Source organism: Osmerus eperlanus, chromosome 9 (genome assembly GCF_963692335.1).
Source record: "Osmerus eperlanus chromosome 9, fOsmEpe2.1, whole genome shotgun sequence".
Taxonomy (NCBI): domain Eukaryota; kingdom Metazoa; phylum Chordata; class Actinopteri; order Osmeriformes; family Osmeridae; genus Osmerus; species Osmerus eperlanus.
The window spans coordinates 2,473,719-2,498,237 of NC_085026.1; the positions used below are offsets into that span (position 1 = coordinate 2,473,719).

Here is a 24,519-nt window from a genome sequence, read left to right on the forward strand (position 1 = left end):
CCATCCAGTGAGACTGTTGGCTGGTGTACTGAAAGCTCAGGACAGCTGGTAGATAAATCGGATCTCTTGGTCTTTTATGTCCCCAACAGACTGTTCTATTTGAGGATTTATTGTAGACGGAGGAAATATTATTTTATGATGTAAGGCAAAATATATTTTCTCTGCCATGAAGAAGCTGTGGCTCAGAAGAGTACGGTTGTTTCTAAACTTTTTACCTCTTTATTCTGGTGAACGGAGAGTCCTTGGAAAGCATGGGTGGATTTTCTTCCTTAGAGGCGGTTCGAATTTGAGAGGGGGTTGAGGTTGGGCCTTTGTGAGGTCACACATTCCACAGCTCTTCTGGAACACAGATAGTTCTGGAGTAGAATCCCAACGGAACCCCTATGCTTAATCTGCCTTAAACTGAAATGGCACTGTTTCATTCAAAAACTCTTGGCCCAGTGTGAGTGTGTGTGTAGGTCTGTGGCCAAGAGGGCTATCTGTCGTAATTGAAGGAGGCTGATTTAAAACAATAAGAGTTGTCTGTTGGCAGCCCAGTGAGGCTGCATAGCTTGTTAGCTGAATGGACTTCTGTTTGGTATCCAGGCTACCACATTGTTTCCATGGGAGGGAACAGAACTGTGTGGTCCAGTCAGGTCACAGCGATTCAATTGTCCTGTTTCCACAGTTTTGGGAACCCACCAAATATGTTTATGTACTTTGGCCAACAGTACTGTTGCTATAGGCTTATATACTGTACCAGAACAGACCACAACTTCACAATCTGTCTGAAAGTCTATTGGTGTGTTTGTGTGCGTATGGAAGTGTTTGAGTGTGTGTGTCGGAGGTTAGCAATGCAGCAGTTCTTGTTCCTTGTTCGAGAAATGAAAATCCAGCACGTTTTTCCTAAGTGATGTCAGGCTGAAACTCTCCAGTAGGCGGAAAGCATTCCTTGAACTGTCAATCACTCTTACTGTGTGCGTGTGCATGTGTGAACCCTGTCACCATAAACACATTAATGTCAACCTCATGCCTACAAATCACACAAATGAAAATCACCTTTTAAACAGGGTCATTAATCAACTGTAAAAGTAAGCTGAAACTAAATCCCTCTTCTATGACAGTTAACTTCACTTTAACTCCAAACCTCTCAGTCGAGGCCAGGTAACTAAGTCAGTTAAGAACTTGATCTATACATGGTATGCATGGTAATTCATCTCCCTGAGCAGGTGAAACACACATATAATTACAAATGCCCTAAGCAATGATAATATTGCTTTTTCTAACTCCTGTTTCCACAGAGGCAGGAAGAGGGATGGAGAGAGGGAGACGGCCTTCCACTGTGATGGCAGGAGCGGTGAAGGCTGCTGTCCTGCTGTACCTCCCACACACACACACACACACACACTCACACAGCTACTGGAGGGGATAGGTGTTATGTTGACAGGCTGCATGTTGAGGCGTGGGACAGGTGGGCAGGGCTGGAGGGCTGCAGACTGCGGTGGGGGACAGGTGGGCAGGGCTGGAGGGCTGCAGACTGCGGCGGGGGACAGGTGGGCAGGGCTGGAGGGCTGCAGACTGCGGCGGGGGACAGGTGGGCAGGGCTGGAGGGCTGCAGACTGCGGCGGGGGACAGGTGGGCAGGGCTGGAGGGCTGCAGACTGCGGCGGGGGACAGGTGGGCAGGGCTGGAGGGCTGCAGACTGCAGGGTTGGGTAGGGTGAAGGTTAACATGGTAGCTGGAGCTACTCATCTTACATGGATACAAATGATACTAAGGAGAGAGAGGTAGGTAGGTAGAGAGACAGGAAGATGGATATACAATATATATACGGTTTATATTTACAAAGTACGCATAGATTAGATTAGATATACTTTATTGATCCTTCAGAGGGAAATTGTTAAATTATTTATAGGTTTTACAGGGTGGTAGGGTGTGGTGGAGATAATTTGCATAAGTCATGTTGGGTGCTGATATGAACTACAAGCAGATTAGATCATTAATAATTGCAGTCAAGGTCTGCGATCATGTGTTGTTGTAGAAACCTTTGAGATCCTGATTACCCATTTTAACAACATCTAGTAACATCATGATCTGGTCCAACTAAACATCCCATGTCCTTTGTCATTGTCGTTTAGGTTAACTGAGAGCCACCCATGGGTTCATGACTAAACTCAAGCAGGAAGTCATGACAAGAAGCTGGTCAACAGTATAGAAAGTTTTATTAGGGATTACAAATTCAAAGCAGCAGGACTTGAGTACAGCCTTGTTTTTCCTACAAACAGTGAGTCCTGAAACAAGGTTCCACTATACAGAATAGTTCATAATAACCACGACGACAGTAACAGTCATAGAATACTAAAGCACATTCTTCCTTCTAGAATGATTTGTCAGCATAGGTTCTGATCTATGGTTCTATAAGCTACCTTCTACAGGCAAAAGGTAATGGTTCATATAACTCAACGTCATAGGGGAAAATAAAGATCAACAGGGTAATACTTGCTCCAATAATACGTGTTACTGTGGAGATTTGTTCATCTTTTATTCCTTCATTTCTCCCACAGTACAGTGCCTCATGAAATGCTCCAGGTATTGTCTTAACAAACCAATAAATAAATCTTGTCTTTAGACAAAATGAACAAAGAAAATCAATTAAAATCCAAATATAACAGTTTTCAAGGTCCAGAACATTGCTTGTCATCCTGTAACAGGAGACCCATGTCTTGAAATAATCCTCTTTAAATAATAACCAGACGTTTTTTTTTTTTTACTTTACCCCAGATTTTTCTTTCTTCCCCATTGTCATTTTTGATCAGGAATGTTGACGGGCAGCCAAATGATACATGTGGGTCCTAAACGCCCTCCTGGTTATGTAGCTGCTCCTGAACAGCACCTGCAGCATGTGTCTCAGAGGCCAGACTCCTCAACCTGTCAGCATGTTCCTGTCAGTGCTCCACCCCCTCACCCCCAGAGCACGTCTCCCACCTCTCCCACCCCCTCACCCCCAGTCCCTCAGATCGAACCGTAGCAAAAGGGCTTCTCAACGTGAAATATATTGAAAATAAAATAAGTCGGTTTGATTGCAGTTCACTACAAGTGAGATTTAATGTGTAAACATGACATAAGCCGTTACGATGCCATAAAGGAGGACTCTTCAGTGTTGGGGGGGTAACAGTGTTTGCGGGGTGGGGGGGCTGCGGGGGGGGGGCACAGCACTGACATAAAAGTCCTGGGCCAGCTCTGCCTCTAACAGTACATGCAGGTGATCCAGGAGGACAATCAGACCTCAGGAACACGACCAACTACTATATTAGTACTCATTTGTACTGTATATATACAATACTATGCAGTAGTGGAGACTATTCATACCCTGCCACTGCGTATGTGATTAGTGCCCAGTAATGTCCTCCCTGTTGATCCTGGTTTTGGGGTCGGAGGGCAAACTGGGGCTGGGGAGACCAGCAGAGAGGACAGGTGCTGGAAGGCGAGGGCCTAGAGGCTGGGGTTCTGGGGGCTAGAGGCTAGCCGCTGGGGTTGTGGGGTCTGGGGTGGAGGCTGAGGGGGGGGGGGGGGGGTGGGGGGGGGCTGTGGGTGAGGGGTAGAAAAACATATCTAATAATAAACATAATAATATATAATAATCTAATACTGTGGAAGGTGGTGATGGTGCGTCTCGAGGCTCAGGCTCCTCAGGGCTCAGTGACTGCACCAGGCTCCTTCTCGTAGATGTAGCTTCCTACTCCGCCTGTGTTCACCCCTGGAAAACACGCACACGCACACACACGCACACCACGTTTCGGATATTGCAACTTGCAAAAGAATGCTTCTGGGCTGGGCCTCGTGTGGTGCAACAGAGAAACAGTTTGTCAATGAACACACATGACATGGGAAGACTGTGTGCCAATCACGCACATTATGTAACACTTCCTGTGCACAAGGACAGCCATGCGTGGCTCAGGGCGCCAACTGTGATCAAGTACAGCCATGCGTCATGCTCAGTGTAACTGTGCCCAACGCAGTTCTATTCAAACAGCAGGAGCCTGCATGGCACGATAGCACCACCTAGTGTTTATTTGGAGAACACATTAGAGACGGGAGGCGTACCAACCTTTGGGCCCAAACAGGACAGCGTAGCACGGCTTGTGGCAGTAAGGTTGACCGTCATGCTGCGGGGGGGGGGGAAACACAACGCAGAGCGCTTCGTGGTACAGATGTATCTGAACACATTTAACAGAACCTCTGTCTACGTTCACTACCTAACCCGACCATGAACCCTCCCTTTGTTTTAGTCTTCTGCACTCTTTCATCCATATTACTCTCTCCCTCCATTCCTTTCTCCATTTCTACCTACCTACTTCCCCTCCCTTCATCCCCTTATTTTTCTTTCTCCTACCTCCATCGCTTTCTTCCCCTCCCTCCCTCCCTCCCTCCCTCCCTCCCTCCCTCCCTCCCTCCCTCCCTCCCTCCCTCCCTCACCTCTGCATGGCTCCCAGCAGTCAGGGTCTTGCTGCATCTCTCACAGCGCAGGCAGGGACGATGCCAGTCCTTCCCCAGCGATGTCACCTTCTCAGCTGTGATACACACACACAAACGTATGGTAAGCAAACAAACCACTTCCCAGGTTTCCACCACGAGGGCAGGTAGAACAGATAAAGCAGGTAGAGCAGATAAAGAAAGTAGAACAAATAAAGCAGGTAGAACAGATAAAGCAGGTAGAACAGATAAAGCAGGTAGAGCAGATAAAGCAGGTAGAACAGCGATGTCACCTTCTCAGCTGTGATACACACACACAAACGTATGGTAAGCAAACAAACCACTTCCCAGGTTTCCACCACGAGGGCAGGTAGAACAGATAAAGCAGGTAGAGCAGATAAAGAAAGTAGAACAAATAAAGCAGGTAGAACAGATAAAGCAGGTAGAACAGATAAAGCAGGTAGAGCAGATAAAGCAGGTAGAACAGATAAAGCAGGTAGAGCAGATAAAGCAGGTAGAGCAGATAAAGCAGGTAAAGCAGGTAGAGCAGATAAAGCAGGTAGAGCAGATAAAGCAGGTAGAGCAGATAAAGCAGGTAGAGCAGATAAAGCAGGTAGAGCAGATAAAGCAGGTAGAGCAGATAAAGCAGGTAGAGCAGATAAAGCAGGTAGAACAGATAAAGCAGGTAGAACAGATAAAGCAGGTAGAGCAGATAAAGCAGGTAGAGCAGATAAAGCAGGTAGAGCAGATAAAGCAGGTAGAACAGATAAAGCAGGTAGAGCAGATAAAGCAGGTAGAGCAGATAAAGCAGGTAGAGCAGATAAAGCAGGTAGAACAGATAAAGCAGGTAGAGCAGATAAAGCAGGTAGAGCAGATAAAGCAGGTAGAACAGATAAAGCAGGTAGAGCAGATAAATCAGGTAGAGCAGATAAAGCAGGTAGAGCAGATAAAGCAGGTAGAGCAGATAAAGCCGGTGGAGCAGATAAAGCAGGTAGAGCAGATAAAGCAGGTAGAGCAGATAAAGCCGGTGGAGCAGATAAAGCAGGTGGAGCAGATAAAGCCGGTAGAACAGATAAAGCAGGTAGAGCAGATAAATCAGGTAGAGCAGATAAAGCAGGTAGAGCAGATAAAGCAGGTAGAGCAGATAAAGCCGGTGGAGCAGATAAAGCAGGTAGAGCAGATAAAGCAGGTAGAGCAGATAAAGCCGGTGGAGCAGATAAAGCAGGTGGAGCAGATAAAGCCGGTAGAACAGATAAAGCAGGTAGAGCAGATAAATCAGGTAGAGCAGATAAAGCAGGTAGAGCAGATAAAGCAGGTAGAGCAGATAAAGCCGGTGGAGCAGATAAAGCAGGTAGAGCAGATAAAGCAGGTAGAGCAGATAAAGCCGGTGGAGCAGATAAAGCAGGTGGAGCAGATAAAGCCGGTAGAACAGATAAAGCAGGTAGAGCAGATAAATCAGGTAGAGCAGATAAAGCAGGTAGAGCAGATAAAGCAGGTAGAGCAGATAAAGCCGGTGGAGCAGATAAAGCAGGTAGAGCAGATAAAGCAGGTAGAGCAGATAAAGCCGGTGGAGCAGATAAAGCAGGTAGAGCAGATAAAGCAGGTGGAGCAGATAAAGCCGGTGGAGCAGATAAAGCAGGTAGAGCAGATAAAGCAGGTAGAGCAGATAAAGCCGGTGGAGCAGGGAGAAAGTCCCTCACCAAAGTAGACCTTCTTGTTGCACCGAGGACACAGGTTGGCCTCTCCAGAGAAGGTGGTGATGCTGGCAGCTGAGAGAGAGAGAGGAGAGATGATACACTGTATAAAATGTGACGACACAAACGGACTCGATCTAAACATAGGACTGCAAAGGAAAGCAGCCCTGTGGCCTGCTCCTGTTGATACACCCCCCCCCCCCAGCAGGTCCTCTAGCCCTGACTCAGCGCAAAACGCCCCCCCGCCCCGCCCACAACCTGGCACCTGCCCCCCCAGTAACACTCAGCACTTCCAGTAGGAAGGAAGTTCACCGCAATTTCCCCTTCAGCTGTTTTTCCCCTCGCCAGTCAATACTCTCATCTATCTTGTGCGCACGCACACGCACAAAAGGCACTGTAGTCCGCAGGGGTGATCTTGGGTTCACACCGACTACGCACCAGACCGTACTAGACGATCGCAGAGTAGCGCACGCGAAAAAGCCTTTACCTTTCACCAGCGCCCTGGTGGGCGCAGCAGTCACCTTCTTCTCCGGGTCGGGGGCGGAGTCTACGGCGGTGGGGGCAGGCGGGCTGTTGACCGGAGCCTCGTAAACGTAGGAGCCCGCCCCGCCGATGTTCACACCTGCGGGACGCCACAAGGCAGGGACCCCAGAAACGTTTAGTCTCACTCGACACTACCGCTTTGAAATAAAGCATGCGTTTGTGGGGTCGGCAGGGATCTGCGTCGCACCTTTTGGCCCAAAGAGGGCAGCATAGCAGGGCTTGTGGCAGTAGGGCCTTCCATCGTGCTGGAGGACAGAGAAGACACGTTAAACTGGGAAGCTGCTGCTAGTTTTTCATTTCATTGTTGTATGTTTTTTTGCATCTTTCCTTGTGATATTTTGCTTCTACTCCATCTTTGTATATTTTCTGATGCTGTGAGTATTTTTTTATGTACAGTAGTTTTTTGGTTTTTGGATGCCACTGCGCAGATGTTGCTTGCCAGTGTCAAAATAATGTCACTGTCCTGATGACAAAATGCTATTCGGTGCATGTGACAACTTTGACTGAGAGGAGGGATAGGCCGAAAAAGGAGAGATGAAGAGAGACGAGAGAAAGGAGAGGAGGTGAGGAGAGAGGAGGGGAGGAGGAGAGGAGAGAGGAGGGGAGGAGGAGAGGAGAGAGGAGGAGGAGGAGAAGGACAGTTAATAAATGACATGAGACTGGAACTGACAACCGCAGCTTGGCAATATCCGTCTTAATCTTCAAGGGACTGCCATAATTCATAATGTGATCATACAATAATATACAAACATCTTTTAAATAAGTTAGAATTCAATATTGAGTGTGTGTGCGTGTCTGTCTGTGTGCATGCGTGTGCATGCGTGTGTATCTATGGGGGGGGGGAGAGAATGTGAGATAGTGTGTGAAAAAAGGAATCTGGCTGGCGTTCCACTTTCCATTTCACAGTGCTGTGCGTGTCACTTCCTCCACCAGATAATGACATCAACAGTATCCAGGAGACTGACTGTTGATCCATCAAACACCAACAGTGGGAAAACGTATTTGGAGAGTGAGGGTGTCTGTGTTGAAGTGTCTGTATACAGTTGGGCTCAATCCCAACACACCCATTGCCCCTACCTTGGAAATCATCGGCAATGATTAAGTCTTTTCTTAATGAATAAAGATTTACAAAAATATGATAACCATTGTCTTAGTTGAATGCCATTTCAATGTATTCCAGGCGTTTTTCTTTATAACGAGCAACCAGCTCCGCCACCAGTAGTAGCAAAAGGAACAGCAAAAGGCTATTACACATCGCTAGTATGCTGACGTCTCAAACAGCTCGTTCTAACATCGCTTTAAGGCTGAGAAGTGCAGGACATCATTCCATGTCGCATCTCCTCCCTTTGATGGCATATGACACCTGAAATAGAGCTCAGGTTCAGCATCAATGGGCTACTGATGTATCGGAGTCTTGAAGGGTTGTCCCGTTTCGTAGGGATGATTTTAACCACTCTGAGCCCAGTTCCCCAGACATGGATTAAAGTCTGGTCCAGAAACACGGAATGAAGATCTCCATTGAAAAGGTTTTAGTCTAGGACTAGGCTTGATCCATGTCTGGGGAAACCGGGCCTCGGGATTTGAACAAAGTTGAAAAGCGAGGGGCACTCGAAAGAGGGCGTGTGTGTGACAGAGAGGGGGCTGAGGGTGTGTGAGTGACTGAGTTCATGTGTGTGTGTGTGCCTGTGTGGGTGTTTGCCTGCGAGTCCAGACGAGGATGAAGAGGATAAGGGTGGCACCGGCGCCATGGGAACCACGCCCACACCACGGATGCCAGGGAAACACACTACCCCACAATGCACCTCACCACACGTGGCATCTCCGGACTCAGAGCCGCACAAGTTTCTTCTCCCAGAATGCACTGGGGCAGCGAGCGCCGCTCTGTTCTGGTGTATTGACTGTGAGAAAGAGCGCTGGCGTCACACAGAAACACACACGTCCTTCGGTGGCATAGCGAACGTCGCTGACTAAGCACTAATGGTTCTCTCAGGACAACGATGCATTCACACCCCAAGTCTGCTCTGGCCTGGCCTGGCCTGGCCCAGTCCTTGAACAACAATGATCTACAATCTGCGCTTCTGTTTTACTGCAGCACCATCCAGACCATACAGATGGCTTATCCATCCCAGCCCCACCCACTCACTTCCTGGTCCCGTCCTCCACTTCCTGGTCCCACCAGGAAGCTTCTTGGCAGCACCCTTTGCACATCTTGATTTTACAATACACCCACACATCCATCCGTCTTATTCATCTATCCATCCACACACCCACACACGTCCATCCATCCACGCCCATCCATCCATCCATCCATACACTCACACATCAATCAATCTATTCAACTATTACGTTTACATGTGTTCATTTAGCGCTTTTATCCAAAGCGACTCACAAGAGAGAGCTTTACAAAAAGTGCATAGGTCAATGATTATACACAACGAAATAAAATGCCCTAAAATATTATAGGGAAGGCAAAACGTATTTTTAATCACATTTCAATGATATCATGGTTAAGGTATTTAAATATTTCAGAGATTCCTCCGCGTACCACTAGAAGAGGGCACGAGTACCACCAGTGGTACCAGAGTGTACTTGGAGGAAAGCAATAAACAGTAATATAATTCACAGACAGTACAAGCAGTTAAAGCAGTTACAACTAACCAACAAGTGCAGAAAGTCTCTCAATAAGTGTCATTGTGTTCCTGGAGGAAATAAACTAACATCTGATCCAACAAACTATCCAGAATCCATACATTCAAAAATCCATCCATCTGCTCATCCATCAATCCATCCACTCAACCATGCATCCTTTCATTCACTCACACATCCACCCATCTGTCCTTTCATCCACCAATCAGAGCATCTGACCTATCATCTATTTAATCATTTATCCATCCACCCCGCCCCTTGAAGCCTTGGGGGGCACAGCCACCATCTTACTGTTAAGAGAAAAGTCCCCACCTACGACCATGAGCCAGAACCCCCCCAGGGAGCTGCGGTCCTCTCTCGGCCCACGGACGAGAGGTCGCGCTGGGCTTCACCCCCTCCCTCGCCGGCCTCCTTCGGGAGGCCAGCTATGGGGCTGCTGGCTCTCTGACCTCTGCATACTGGGTCTAGGATTAGATATCGTCGTCCGCTCTCTTTATCCAACCCTCCATCCAGCAATGCCAAAGCATTCCTTAATCCCCCCCTCACACACTCCCCTCCCCCCCCTCCAACCCCAGCTCATAGCCCCTTGTCCGTTTCCATGACGATAGGGAACAGACTTTTTCCGAGTGCAGTCAGGCTCTTGTCATGGCAACACACAGCGGAGGGCGGTATTTGGGTGCTATCCATGGAGTGGACAGAGACAGAGAGAGACAGAGAGCGACAGAGAGCGACAGAGAGAGACAGAGAGAGACAGAGAGAGACAGAGAGCGACAGAGAGCGACAGAGAGAGACAGAGAGCGACAGAGAGCGACAGAGAGCGACAGAGAGCGACAGAGAGCGACAGAGAGCGACAGAGAGCGACAGAGAGGCCGAGAGAACATGCACATGTAATCATATGTTGGGATTAAAAGACCGAGCGGCATCCTCTGGGGCTTGCTGGGAAATTGCTTCAGTGTCCAGCACTCTGTAGAGACAGGAAGCAGGTCCTGTATCTCTATGGGCGGAACGCACACACTCTCCTTGCTATGGAGACACACACACACTGTCACAGAGAGTCGAGGTGGACGTTAGTAGAGGTCAGGCAGGCAATAACATAAGCCCCGAGCCTGGGGGGAGATGAGCCGGCCTCATCCCAGTAATGGCTCTGTCTGCAGATCGCCCCCAGCAAGGGGAACGCTAGCACACAATGCTAGCACACAATGCTAGCACACATTGCTAGCACACATTGCTAGCACACATTGCTAGCACACATTGCTAGCACACAATGCCAGCACACATTGCTAGCACACAATGCTAGCACACAATGCTAGCACACATTGCTAGCACACATTGCTAGCACACAATGCCAGCGCACATTGCTAGCACACATTGCTAGCACACAATGCCAGCGCACATTGCTAGCGCAAAACGCTAGCGCACAACGCTAGCACACAATTTAAGCACAGCTCCCAGAAAGGGGAATGCCAGCATAGACCCTGAGCACAGAACGCTAGCACATAGTGGGTGTGCTGTGGGCCAGTCATCAGTAGTCAGTGTGATGGGATTAGAGAGAGAGGAGAGAGCTGATGAGCCCATCTGAATGAGTGGAATGTTACATGATCAATACTTCGACCACTGCAATAATCCCCTTTCCCCATTCCAATACTCACTGATCATCTACCCTACATACGGTTTGTTGCATGTGCTGGAGTCCACATTTGAGTGTGTGTGTGTGTGTGTACAGTGCGTGTACAGTGTGTGTGTGGCGTACCTCAGCATGCCCCCCTGCGTTCAGAGTCTTGTTGCAGCGTTCACACTTCAGACAGAACTTGTGCCAGTCCTTCCCCAGCGATGACACCTTCTCAGCTACACGAGGCAGGATGGGGGGGGGCAAAAAGATGATTAGTGAATAGATTTCATTACAGTGCAGCATTCATGGAAGACTTGGGACTACCTTTAACGGGGCCAAATTCTCTCTTTTTTTCAAATCCATTAGGGCTTTCTGGTCTTTGTATCCTCTTAGAAAGAAGCTTTCTCTCTCAGAGGATAACTGTGGGGAAAGGGGATATTCATAGCTTGATAAATGACAGTATGACGATTTATCTGTGTGCCAGACTAAATCCTGTTTGAAAGGCTGTAGTAGGAACTTTCACACACACATTACACACACACCAGGATGTTGTGCTGGTCCCAGTGGGATAGACAGACATAAGTCCAGCTGGACAGCAGAGTCTCCACAGCCAATCCACATCGCTCTGTACATCCCCCTCCCTCCCTCCCTCCCTCCCTCCCTCCCTCCCTCCCTCCCTCCCTCCCTCCCTCCCTCCCTCCCTCCCTCCCTCCCTCCAGCTGTCTTCCAGACCTGGTCGGAGGGGTCCTAATTATACTCTTCCATTTATACATCATAACACACGACAGTGTTAACAATGGTGCAGGGTAGAGGGGCAGGGGCAGCCAAGCCCTTGGAGGAAACACCTTCTCTTATCACGGTCGCCAGGACACAGTCAGCCGGACGCCAGGGTCCCTTTACACTCCCTCTCCCTCCCTCCCTCCCTCCGTCTTTCTCTCTCCCCCTCCCTCCCTCCCTCCCTCCCTCATCTCTCTCCCCCTCCCTCCCTCCCACACCGTCATCTGTCTCTCCCCCTCCCTCCCTCCCTCCCTCCCTCCCACACCGTCATCTGTCTCTCCCCCTCCCTCCCTCCCACACCCTCATCTCCCTCTCCCCCTCCCTCCCTCCCTCCCTCCCTCCCACACCCTCATCTCTCTCTCCCCCTCCCTCCCTCCCTCCCTCCCTCTCCCCCTCCCGTCCGTCCATCCATCCCTCCCTCCCTCCCTCTCCCCCTCCCGTCCGTCCATCCATCCCTCCCTCCCTCCCACACCCTCATGTCCCTCCCTCCCTCCCACACCGTCATCTGTCTCTCCCCCTCCCTCATCTCTCTCACTCCCTCCATGCTCTCTTCATCCCCCCCCTCCTTTCTTCTTCCGCTTTCTCCATATTAACGTTAACCTTTCCTGCCTGGAGAGTAGGATTGTTTTACAGCCCTGCATCCCCCCCCCCCCCCCGGAACAGCCCACAGGGCTGGCTTTATCTCCAATCAGCCTGGCTGTTTCACTGTCAATTACACTAAAACAAAAAGGAACGAGGACCTCTTTGCAGAGTATACCCACACACACACACAACATGTCTGCTGTCAGAGAGGCCAGAGATAGGGACAACTCCACCAACAGACACTTCACTACACTCCCAGGCCTACTTTCCTGTGGCACCATAGCCAGGCCCAAACAAACCTCCAGGTCCGTCCTTCATTGGCAGGGTGACCTGTGTGTCATTACTCATGAGGCAGCGTGTTATCGGTTGTGGGGGATCTGCTGCTGCTGATGGTTAAGAGGACCCTCATTGAGACAGGGCCCAGAAAGCACCAGACATATGATACCTGCATTAAGCTGCTTAGCTGTGGAGCTCCTGAGCTAAGCCCTCCAGCATCTGGCTCAGACCGGTCCTGTCAACACAGACCTGGCTAGATTCACTACGCTGCACTCTCTAACGCAACTCTCCAGAACCCTCCAGAACCCATGCTGCGCTGTGGTTTCACGCTCACCTAATGGTCATGGTTGACCCCAGCAGTTTTACCAAGCCAGACTTCCAAACTAGCGGAGGAGGAACTCTGACCTCTGGTGATACCCTGACCCGGTCACCAGTACGTAGGCCCAAAGTCTTTCCTACTCTGAGGAAAACAGAGATGAACACCTGACAATAGGGCCACAGCACTGTCATTCCTGCCCTGTCATGGTCCATCTGGGGAGGGAGGGAGAAAGGGAGAGAGAGAGAGAGAGAGACAGAGAGAGAGACAGAGAGAGAGACAGAGAGAGAGAGAGAGACAGAGAGAGAGACAGAGAGAGAGACAGAGAGAGAGAGCTCTCCCAGCCCAGTTTCCTGTCCTGTCTCCTCTACCACTGAATATTGGAGTCATACGCCAACTAATAGAATCAGCAATAAGTAGGAAAACGTATCCGCTGAAGATGAAATACGGCCCTCTGTAAACATGCCAAGGCCAATAGGAGAAGCTTGAACAGAGAGGAGGGAGGGCTCTAAACACGCCAGGGCCAATAGGAGAAGCTGGAACAGAGAGGAGGGAAGCTCAGCGCTCCTTCTCTGTGAGGAGTCCCGATACTGGAGCTGGATCACAACAAGACATCTCTCTAAAAACATCAGCTGGAGGATGGTTCTGGAACCTGATCCTCCCAGTCAGACATATGCTTTCTGGGTAGTGGGAGTCCCTTCTGTGTGTTCGTATTAGAACTGGGAGGATGGACTGGATAGAGACCAGTATGAGAGAGCGGAGGTCTGGTGTGTGTGAGGACTGGAGAGAGACCGGTTTATGGGTTGGCTGTGCAGCAATCCAGTGTGTGTAATTAGGGAAGGATAATAAGGAGCGAGTGGTTTAAGCAGGGGCGTTCGGGGAAGAGGGCCTCTAATGGGCTCTCTCCCCACAGGCATAATTACACCTCCTTAATTAGAAAACACTAACGAGACGGCATAGCTCAACCCTGCCAGGCTAGCAGACATCTGGGGCCAGGGGGGCAGGTGAGGAGGGAGGGAGGGATGGATTGAGATAGAGATGAAGGGATGGAGAGAGGGATGAAGAGAAGTAGATGATCTTCAGCTTGGTAGATAAATAAGCACGCCGTCCTGGAAAACATTTGCACGGCTGAATTCCCATCATGCAGTGCGGCAGGAATGTCCTCCAGGGTCTTACTTCTGACCGGGGGAGGGGGTGCTGTGCTCTTATCACTCAATAACATGATTACAGTGTGTGTGTGTGTGTGGTGAAATGGCTGAAGAAAGACTATCAATCAATCAATCAAGCAATAAGGGACTCGATGATGGGAGAGATCGAGAAAGAGATTGAGAGAGAGAGGAGGGCACATTATGCCATTAAATGTGATGAGCAACATCATCCATCGCTCTTTAATCAGCATAAATGACTCCAGTGTTACGCTTATCCACCCATCAATCTCCATCTACATTCTTTCCCCACACACACACACACACACACACACACACACACACACACACACACACACACACACACACACACACACACACACACGGAGCAGTAGGGCGTGTATTTGAGTGACACATTAAGACGGCTAAAAAACGTTCAAATGTGGTAACGTTCTTAATTGTCCAAATATAGCCTAGTGCATATCAGGCCATGATGTTAGACACTCGGGTAAATATTTCCATGTAATGCCTGGTTGGGCTCATTTGTGCTGAAGGCCACCACACTGTGGACCCATCTGTTCTGCTCCCTCCTACTGGAAACCCCCTCCCCCTCCCCCTCCACCTACCCTGTCCAAACCCCTCCACCTCCTCTCCTCCTTCCTTATTCCTGTCCATTCTCCCCTATCCCCCTATCCTCTCCTGCCTTCTTCCACCTGTCCAATCCCCCTCCATCCGCCCCTCCTCCCCACCCCCTCTCTTCCCCCCTCCATCCCCTATTTTCTCCACTCTATCCCCCCTCTCTTCCCCCCCTCCTCTTCCCCCGTCCAACCCTCCCTTTCTTTCCCAGCTCTACTCCACCCGAGTCTAGGTGGCCAGCCAGCCCGCCTAGCATTTGCATTGCGCGCATGTTAGCTGTCCTGCACCTGCCTCCAGAGGGCCTAGAGGCTAGGGCCGGGGCTAGGGCTGCACGTGCACGGCACAAAAGGTACAAAGAAAGGTACACTGAGAGACGAAGAAAGAGGGACACACACAAAAGGACCGGAGACACAGACCCCCAGTCCCCGCCCTCCCACCTCCACCTCCCCAGCAGGAAGGAAGGCCATGCGGCCCGGGCTTCCTCTCGCTGTATCCTCTCCGCCTTCTGCTACGCTGGACAACAAACCACCCTCAAGGTCAGACTCCCCTTTGACCTGCCCCGAGACAATGGCTATTCAGCCCTCAAGCCACACTCTGGCATGCCACCCCACCCCGGCGACACAGCAGAGTCATTCAGCAAGGACACCAGTGAGGGCTCGAGCCACACTGCTCAACATCCCATAATAATAAGCAGTTGGTCTCTGAAGTGCTTGGTGGTTTAGTAGGACTGATGTGGCAGCTGCGCTCAAGGCTGCGTGCATGTCTGACTCTGGACTCTGGGCTTGTCTACTACTGCTGCCTCTGGGATGTGTGTGATCTGCCTCTACTGCTGCCTCTGGGATGTGTGTATATCTGCCTCTACTGCTGCCTCTGGGATGTGTGTATATCTGCCTCTACTGCTGCCTCTGGGATATGTGTACATCTGCCTCTACTGCTGCGTGTGGCTGATGCAACCCAAGAGAAAACGTGGCTGAGGAGGTGGCGTGTCGCCTCAGCCAAGGCGAGGTTCCCTCCCCCCCACCCTCTCTAGAGAGGCCGCCCTCGTGAGGTCTGCTGGGTGACGTCAGTGGTCTGTAGTTAACTCACATCCTGTCTGGCAGCACTGGTCAGGAGAACTCTCTCTGGGTCGCCTCCCACATCCTCCCTCCCTCACCCTCCCTCTCACCATCCCTCCCTCCCTCACCCTCCCTCTCACCATCCCTCCCTCCCCCTCACCCTCTCTGCAGCTAGCCTCAGTCCCCCTCCCTGCCTCCCTCCCCCTCACCATGGCCCCTGACTAGGTCACGTTGCGACCCTAACAAGGCAGGACATGGCGCACTAGACTAGCGACCACAAGCAGACCTGCCACTATGGCGTTCCTCTACATGCATGCTACTGTACACTGGAAACAGGTCAGTGTAGGGCTACAGCTAACTATGTGAAGGACAGTTCTACAGGGCTGTTTTAGACAGGGTTGAACTGGGTTAGACAGTGTTAGACAGGGTTGGACTGGGTTGGACAGTGTTAGCCTGGGTTAGCCTGTGTTAGACTGGGCTAGACAGTGTTAGACTGGGCTAGACTGGGCTAGCCTGGGTTAGCCTGTGTTAGCCTGGGTTAGCCTGGGTTAGCCTGTGTTAGCCAGGGTTAGCCTGGGTTAGCCTGGGTTAGCCTGGGTTAGCCAATGTTAGACAGGGTTCTCAGTGTCCATCGGGCCGGGCATCTCTCTCAAGCTGCCCGTTAGTGGTCTCAATCAAGCTACTGTTGTGTAGGCTACTGATAATCAATCAAGATTTTCATCAACAAATCACATACATTTAGAACGGTGAACAGCCAGTTTCACTGGAACTACTTAGTAAGTGTCCATTATCTGAAAATAGTGGACACCCTGCAACAAATCGGAATTGAGTATTCACCCAAACCACGATGCTATTAGCGACTGCTGTGTAGGCTACTTTTAGATTTACTGTTATAGGTTTCTGTTATTTAGACTACTGTTAGATATACTGTTATATAGGTTTATGTTATTTAGACTACTGTTAGATATACTGTTATATAGGTTACTGTTATATAGGTTACTGTTATTTAGACTACTGTTAGATATACTGTTATATAGGCTGCTGTTAGATGTTACATAAGATACTGTTAGATATCCTGTTATGTGGGCTACTGTTTGAAATGCACAAGCTCACTCAGAGCGCTGGTCTGAATACTGGCCCTGCCCGGTTCTTTCAGCTGCATCTCACAATGTTGCTACTGTTCAGCTACACTGGCTGTGAAACGTGCTTTTACTACCCCCCCACCCCAACACACTAGCAAAGGAGATTCAACCTTGTTTGTTGTTGTCATGGATGGATTCCCAGGCAGAATTGGGGGCGGGAACAGTGCATGATTCAATCTGGAAGAGGGACAGTCAAAAGGGCTGAATCTATTTCGATAGAAAGAGACAGAGTAGCCGAATTCAATGGATACTTTCCTAATAACTCCATTACACAACAGACCTATGCTAGGTAATGAACCTGTTTAGGGACCAACCCAGCAGGCCCAGAGTCACCTCCACCAGAGCGAGAGCACTATTCGTGTGTCGCTTCGGCTACAGGCGTCTGGCAAATAAATAAAATGTGGATGAAAAAGGATATTCTGGAGGCTGAAAGGAGGTGTGGAGGAAAGAGGGCCCCGGTTGAGCACCTTCACCCGTGGTTACGCAACGCTCCAGAGGAGGCAGGAGCAGGGGGACGTAAGAGGAGGGCTGAGGGGAGGGGGGAGGTAAGAGGAGGGCTGAGGGGGGGGAGGTAAGAGGAGGGCTGAGGGGAGGGGGGAGGTAAGAGGAGGGCTGAGGGGGGGGGGGGGTAAGAGGAGGGCTGAGGGGAGGGGGGAGGTAAGAGGAGGGCTGAGGGGAGGGGGGAGGTAAGAGGAGGGCTGAGGGGAGGCTGCAGGATGGAAGGTATTCTGCTCGGCCAGCGGACGGGGACAGAGACAGCCTTGTCTGAATAGAGATGTCGTTGGCCATTATAATGCGTGAGACGCTTTGAGAGTATCTCGGTTTGAATGAAGGCAAAGCTGTCCCGTCCCCTCCCTTCTCTCCCCCCTCCGCCTTACTTCAATTCAGAACAGGAATCCAGAGCCTGGGGCCACACCAAGTACAGGGGGAGATAAAAAGAAGGGACAAAAAGAGAGTGAAAGGGAAAGAGAGAGGATCCCATGGCAGGCCACCAATAGGACTTCATCTTAGTTCGCTAACCTAGTTGACATGCAGCACAACAAGCTGCTAGACATCACCGGTCTTAGTCCAGGTCAGGACGGATCTGCCTTCAGTTGGATTCAGTGAGCTTCGCTGTGCACTCGCGCACACACACAAACACACATTCAGTCAACAGCAGCACACAAACAAAGTCATACGCATCGGACATACACACACACTCAGTTATGTGCAAACACACACATATACAGTCATATGCAATCACACACACAGTCATACACACAGCACACACTCTGTCATATGCAATCACACAGTCATACGCACTGACACGCGCACGCGCACACAATCACGCCATCACACACACACAAAGTCACACGCACACAGCTACAAAGCACACATGCTAGTCACAAAGCACACATACCCCCAGTCACGCACCCCCCAGTCGCTCACACATAAACACACACTTCCCTCTGGGTCCATGGCCCAGTCACATGCCAGTCAATAGTCCCCGGTGTAATGTCCAGTAGCACAGGCATCTGCAGACTGACAGACGTGCCCTCCCGTTCATCTGAGAAGTGAACGAGTCACCCTGACCTGCCCGCCCTCAGGGAATCACACACATTCCTCCTCTGCCTACACTTGCGCTTCTATTTGGAGTTTATTTGGATTTTCATCCACAGAAATCCCGTGGGGATTAGGAGCGAAGACATTCTGTAATAGGCTACCGGTTTCTCACACAGGACGGATAGCCTTCTGTGAAAGGGGGAGAGAGAAAGGGTTCGCGGCGTGAGTCTGGCCGTGCGGGAGCGCTGGGGTGCCTGTATGCCTTTCAGTCGCAACTATGACAACATCTGCTATCAGCTTCCAAATAAAGACCTAGCGGAAAATGATCAGACATTTGCTTGGAAGCTGGAAGTTTCCATCCAGACAGTGAAGAGCCACAGAAGTTTAATAAAACATGTTTTATAAGCGTGTCTACGGAGAGAGGGAGAGGGGGAGGAAGAGAGAGACAGAGGGAGAGAGATGGAGAGAGTGTAAGAGAGTGTAAGAGAGAGAGAGAGAGAGAGAGAGAGAAGAGAGAGAGAGAGAGAGAGAGAGAGAGAGAGAGAGAGAGAGAGAGAGAGAGAGAGAGAGAGAGAAGAGAGAGAGAGAGAGAGAGAGAGAGAGAGAGAGAGAGAGAGAAAGAGGTAGGAGAAGAGATGGCACATGCCAGCTGGAAGACCAGGTGGTACAGTAAGGCAGGGCGCTGCCTTTTGTAGCTCCCGAGACAATCATAGAAAATGCAAAAACAGTAGAACCTCTATATGGCAAATTCTCATACTAACTATATTAGGTATTGCCTATGGAGGTTGTGGACAGGCCTATGACAATATTATCCTGAGCTCATGCTCTCCTCCTCTGCTGGGCAGTCAGGGAGTAAAAGAGGCTAGATGATGGAAGCAACCACAATCTCCTTTTAAAGTAGCAGTCTTGCATTCCTCTGTGATATCGCCACCCTGACGTCACCCTGAGGGTGAGAGGCCGGGAGTGTCAGACCTCACCCGGACCTTGTCACATCTCCCTCACCCTGGTTCAGACCTCGTCCTCCTACCTCACCCTGGTTCAGACCTCGTCCTCCTACCTCACCCTGGTTCAGACCTCGTCATCCTACCTCACCCTGGTTCAGACCTCGTCCTCCTACCTCACCCTGGTTCAGACCTCGTCAGTGTTTCCCCTACCATTATATTAGTCATTTACATAAGTCATGTAAACCTAGGGGAAACACTGCTCGTCCACCTACCTCACCCTGGTTCAGACCTTATCATCCTACCTCACCCTGGTTCAGACTTCATCATCCTACCTCACCCTGGTTCAGACTTCATCATCCTACCTCACCCTGGTTCAGACCTCGTCATCCTTACCTCACCCTGGTTCAGACCTCGTCATCCTACCTCACTCTGGTTCAGACCTCGTCATCCTTACCTCACCCTGGTTCAGACCTCGTCATCCTACCTCACCCTGGTTCAGACCTCACCCAAACCTCATCATCCTACCTCACCCTCATTGAGACTAGGGCTGGGCGATATATAAAAATATATATATATCTCGATATTGTCAAAATGTTTATGATATTCGATATATGTCTCGATATGGGAGTCAGGTGGCTGAGCGGTTAGGGAATCGGGCTAGTAATCAGAAGGTCGCTGGTTCAATTACCGGCTGTGCCAAATGACGTTGTGTCCTTGGGCAAGGCACTTCACCCTACTTGCCTCGGGGGAATGTCCCTGTACTTACTGTAAGTCGCTCTGGATATGAGCGTCTGCTAAATGACTAAATGTAAATGTTTGCATTTGCTTTTAAATAATAAAAGAACATGATTTTCATTTGCCCCCAATTAATGTCTGTACTCTTTATAATGTTTTGGTATGATTTGTGCTGTGCTGTACCCCTTGCATTCTTGTGTGTGTTTGTATACTCAATAATTGATTGTATTTCTGCAAAAATATATAAAAAAGTATTTTAAAAGTATGCTTGAGTTTGAAATATTTGATATTCACGACTTTTTCACATTTTACATTGTCGTCAAAATTATTGTGATATTATCTCTAATATTCATTATATCGCCCGGACCTAGTTCAGACCTCATCATCCTACCTCACCCTGGTTCAGACCTCACCCAGACCTCATCATACTACCTCACCCTGGTTCAGACCTCACCCAGACCTCATCATCCTACCTCACCCTGGTTCAGACCTCATCATAATACCTCACCCTGGTTCAGACCTCACCCAGACCTCATCATCCTACCTCACCCAGACATCATTATCCTACCTCACCCAGACCTCATTATACTACCTCACCCTGGTTCAGACCTCACCCAGACCTCATCATCCTACCTCACCCAACCTCATCATACAACCTCACCCTGGTTCAGACCTCACCCAGACCTCATCATCCTACCTCACCCAGACCTCATTATACTACCTCACCCTGGTTCAGACCTCACCCAGACCTCATCATCCTACCTCACCCAGACCTCATCATACAACCTCACCCTGGTTCAGACCTCACCCAGACCTCATCTTCCTACCTCACCCAGACCTCATCATACAACCTCACCCTGGTTCAGACCTCACCCAGATCTCATCTTCCTACCTCAACGTCTTCACCTACACCCCAATAGTAGCCTACAGTTTCCTCTCTCCTCCCATCCTGTCTTTCTCTGTCAAACATGCCCAGACCATCACACATCATAGTAACATCACACATCATAGTAACATCACACATCATAGTAACATCACAGCAAGATCACTGTACACAGAAGCCTGCCTCCATGAACACTGCACTAGTCAAGAGTGCCTCAAGGAACACTCCTACACACACACACACACACACACACACACACACACACACACACACACACACACACACACACACACACACACACACACACACACACACACACACACACACACACACACACACACACACACACACACACACACCCCACCTCTCTCAGCCAGCAGTCATAGTAAAAATAACCACAGGCAGGATCCCAGTGAGTTACATAAAAAGAAGAAAAGGAATAAGAAAGGAGAATTGACTCACATTCACAGACGTGCTGCTGGGATTACAGACCACTAAAGCAGTGGTTTAATCACACGTGTATGATGGCTGTTTTCAGGAGATCATATTATTATTATTATTATTTCGGGCACGTTATTCCAGTTCAGTGACTGGAGGGACCCAGTTGTTGGCTGCATGAGCAGCAGCTGTAAAGAGCATTCTGCCTCTGGAGTTATGCAAAAGCCCTTCCATCGTCTAATAGATTTTCTGAACCCATGACAGCTTTCCTGTGCTGTGAGGTGTAGTTAGGATGAAACCATTGAAGGGTAAATGTATTTATTTCAATCCGCTGGCAGCAACACACACACACACACACACACACACACACACATCCCATGTGACTGTGCCTAAATCAAGACAGCATAATAATGTTACCTTTGATGTGCACTGCTAGTTAAATGAAGTGGGGGGTTGTGTACATCTTTGTTTGTCTGTCATGTGGTTGAGAACAGCCTGGTCCTAGGACACAGCTTGACCACAGAACAGTACACAGCTCCCCAAGGAGTGGTCATTTTGAACATATGGTATTGTCACACCCTGGGCAAGAAGCGCAGGAAACACACTCCGAAGCCAACTGGCATAGTTGTGCGTGCCAAGCACAGCAAATCAAATTTGTCATATTTCAACGATAACTTTATGGCGATAGATCGGGAGTTAGAATTGATCTCATTGGTAGAGCTTGTATTCAGCCTTTTCCCAGAGATCGCGGGTCTGTTTTTTCTGTAGTCAATTATTTACAATACAAGGAATGTGACCATCAACTTTTGTTCCCAAATAGGTAACCCTAATCTTTGGAATGCTGTGAACGTGGATTGATACTATGGTCCATACAATCCTGAACAACAGTGTACTAGCGTACAAACATTGCGAGGGTCAAGCAAGACGTCTAGACATGCTACCGTGATGCAATGAATGAATAAAATTATAATTCAACAGACTAAACGTTTGATAAAAGAAAGACGTGGCACCTTGCCTTGCTTACATTACTGATAGATAGCCTACAATTATTTACAAAATTGAGACAAAAAACGATAGGCCTAATTGTTTTCTGTAGTGACAGCTAACGCCTATCTCTATAGTCTAACGTTAGTCTTTAATATTGATAACAGCTAGCTAGCTACAATCGATTAAAGGTTAGCTGACAGAGAGAAGTCAATTGGTAACTGGGCTACTTACCAAAATACACCGTCTTGTCGCACTTCGGACATTTTGAAGCCATGTCGCTCGTTGCAATGGATGAAAGCAGTCTGCTTTGTTTACAATAGAAGAAAGAGCAATTGAGTCCACGTTCGCACTGTTACTTTCACAAGCGCAAGTGTTCAGTCCACACAGAAGCTGGGAGCATCTCTTTCACAGCAGTCACCGCATCATTTGAATGGCCCCTCCCTCTACGCCCGCCTCACTTTCTCGTTGGTCGATTTACCGGTCAGTCAAAGACCGGGCGGGAGAGTCGCAAGCAGCGATGTCTACTGGGGCACCCGGCACCCACGTTGTCTTCGTTTTTTCCAACCGCAGCGGTAGGTACGAAGCAGTGTTAGGTTGAAATACAATTCGCCCTTTCACACCGAACGCCAAGGAATGTTTCCGTGCGAGGCTGTAAAGTCGAAACTTGGCGGAAGGTTTTACAAATCACGCATGCTCATCGTCAGAGATGGAGACGGAGAGATCAGTCGTCATTTGAATGCGGTAATTACAGGATCTGCTCGGGTCTGATAATAGCCTAGTTATCATATGATTCAATCATATCCCAGTGTCACACAACAAAGCATGTCTAAATGCTGTAAAAAACCAAGCCACCGATCTGTCACACATTATATCCGCTTACCCATAAGCCATAGACCTTATCAGTGCCTCCCTTCAAAAATGCGAGCACTTGTTTCCAACCCATGTGAGCGTTAGGTCATCCATTCACACATGGCTGCTGTCTAGACCGGCGCTGACATGGCGCAGGTCCTGCGCCTGGTAACGACCACAATCTCCAGCTACTTCCCAGAGCAGTGAGAGTTTCCCAGCTGATTAGCACCTTGAAGCCCGTTTGGCTGCCTAGCTTCCTGTGAGCGCTCCATCTTATCTCTTAGCTCACCGTTTTAAGAACGCTTTCCATTTAGCCGTCAGCCAAGTGCGCTGAGAGTCGTCGGGCCTCTCGGACACCCACAGGTCACCAAGGTCTGTGTGTGTGTTGGCCTGTGTGTGTCTATTGGTCTTAGCGTGTGTGTCCGTGTGATAGTGTGTGTTCTGGAGGGCATGACTATGTCACCCTTCACGTCTGGTAGTCTGCTGTGGTTGCAGGTTTGTGTTCAGCTGCAATGCAGAGTCAGGCTCAGTGGAGAGTAGAGGAGGAGAGAAGGAGAGGGTAGGGGAGAGGAGAGAAGGAGAGGGTAGGGGAGAGGAGGAGAGGGTAGGAGAGTAGAGGGGGGGAGGGGAGAGGAGGAGAGGAAAGGAGAGAAGTGAGGAGAGGGTAGGAGAGGGGTGGAGGGGAAGAGAGGAGAGGAAAGGGGGAAGATAGGAGAGGGTAGGAGAGGAGAACAGGAGAGGAGGAGAGGGTAGGAGAGGAGGAAAGAGGAAAGCACAGCAGAATGGAGGAACACAGAGAAGAGAGGGTGACAGAGATAGACAGGCAGTAGATGAGGTGACTGGTGACAGGTCCCGAGAACCTGACCGTGCTCTACTTAGTGGAAGAGGTCTAGGAAGACAGAGAACAAGGGACAGTTACAGCAGTGGTAGGACTACAGTGTATGTGCTGTAAAGGACCAGAAGGACGCGGTGATGCTGGAGAGGACATGGGAGGGAGGCTGCCACCAGGCTGGGGAGTTGGGGAGAGCTGGGCCCTGAGGCTCGTGGTCTGGCCAGGGGGGGCTGGGGGAATGAGGGGCTGGGGGGCTAGGGGCTGTGGGGACTGGGGCCTGGACAGATCCAGGTCACTGGCTTCATCCTTCAGATCATCTGAGACCTGCTTCAGAGTTGTGTCACTCTGTTGCTCCTCTGTGAGGCCTAGCTCATCCACTCCAGAGAGGAGAGGAGGGGAGAGGAGCCAGGAGGGAAGCAGGGGAGAGGGAGCAAGAG

At 49.7% G+C, this 24,519-nt stretch overlaps 1 protein-coding gene across 1 annotated transcript; it reads right to left on the reverse strand.

Moving 5' to 3' along the window:
• Positions 1 to 2,183: 2,183 nt before the first annotated feature.
• On the reverse strand, positions 2,184 to 22,815 carry crip2 (cysteine-rich protein 2). Its single transcript, XM_062469403.1, has 8 exons — positions 22,633 to 22,815; positions 11,085 to 11,179; positions 6,876 to 6,933; positions 6,633 to 6,767; positions 6,152 to 6,220; positions 4,455 to 4,549; positions 4,087 to 4,144; positions 2,184 to 3,735 (listed from the first exon to the last, which is right to left on the reverse strand). The coding sequence occupies exons 1-8, from the start codon at positions 22,673 to 22,675 to the stop codon at positions 3,668 to 3,670; spliced, it is 621 nt and encodes a 206-aa protein (XP_062325387.1). The 5' UTR covers positions 22,676 to 22,815; the 3' UTR covers positions 2,184 to 3,667.
• Between the last annotated feature and the right edge of the window lie 1,704 nt (positions 22,816 to 24,519).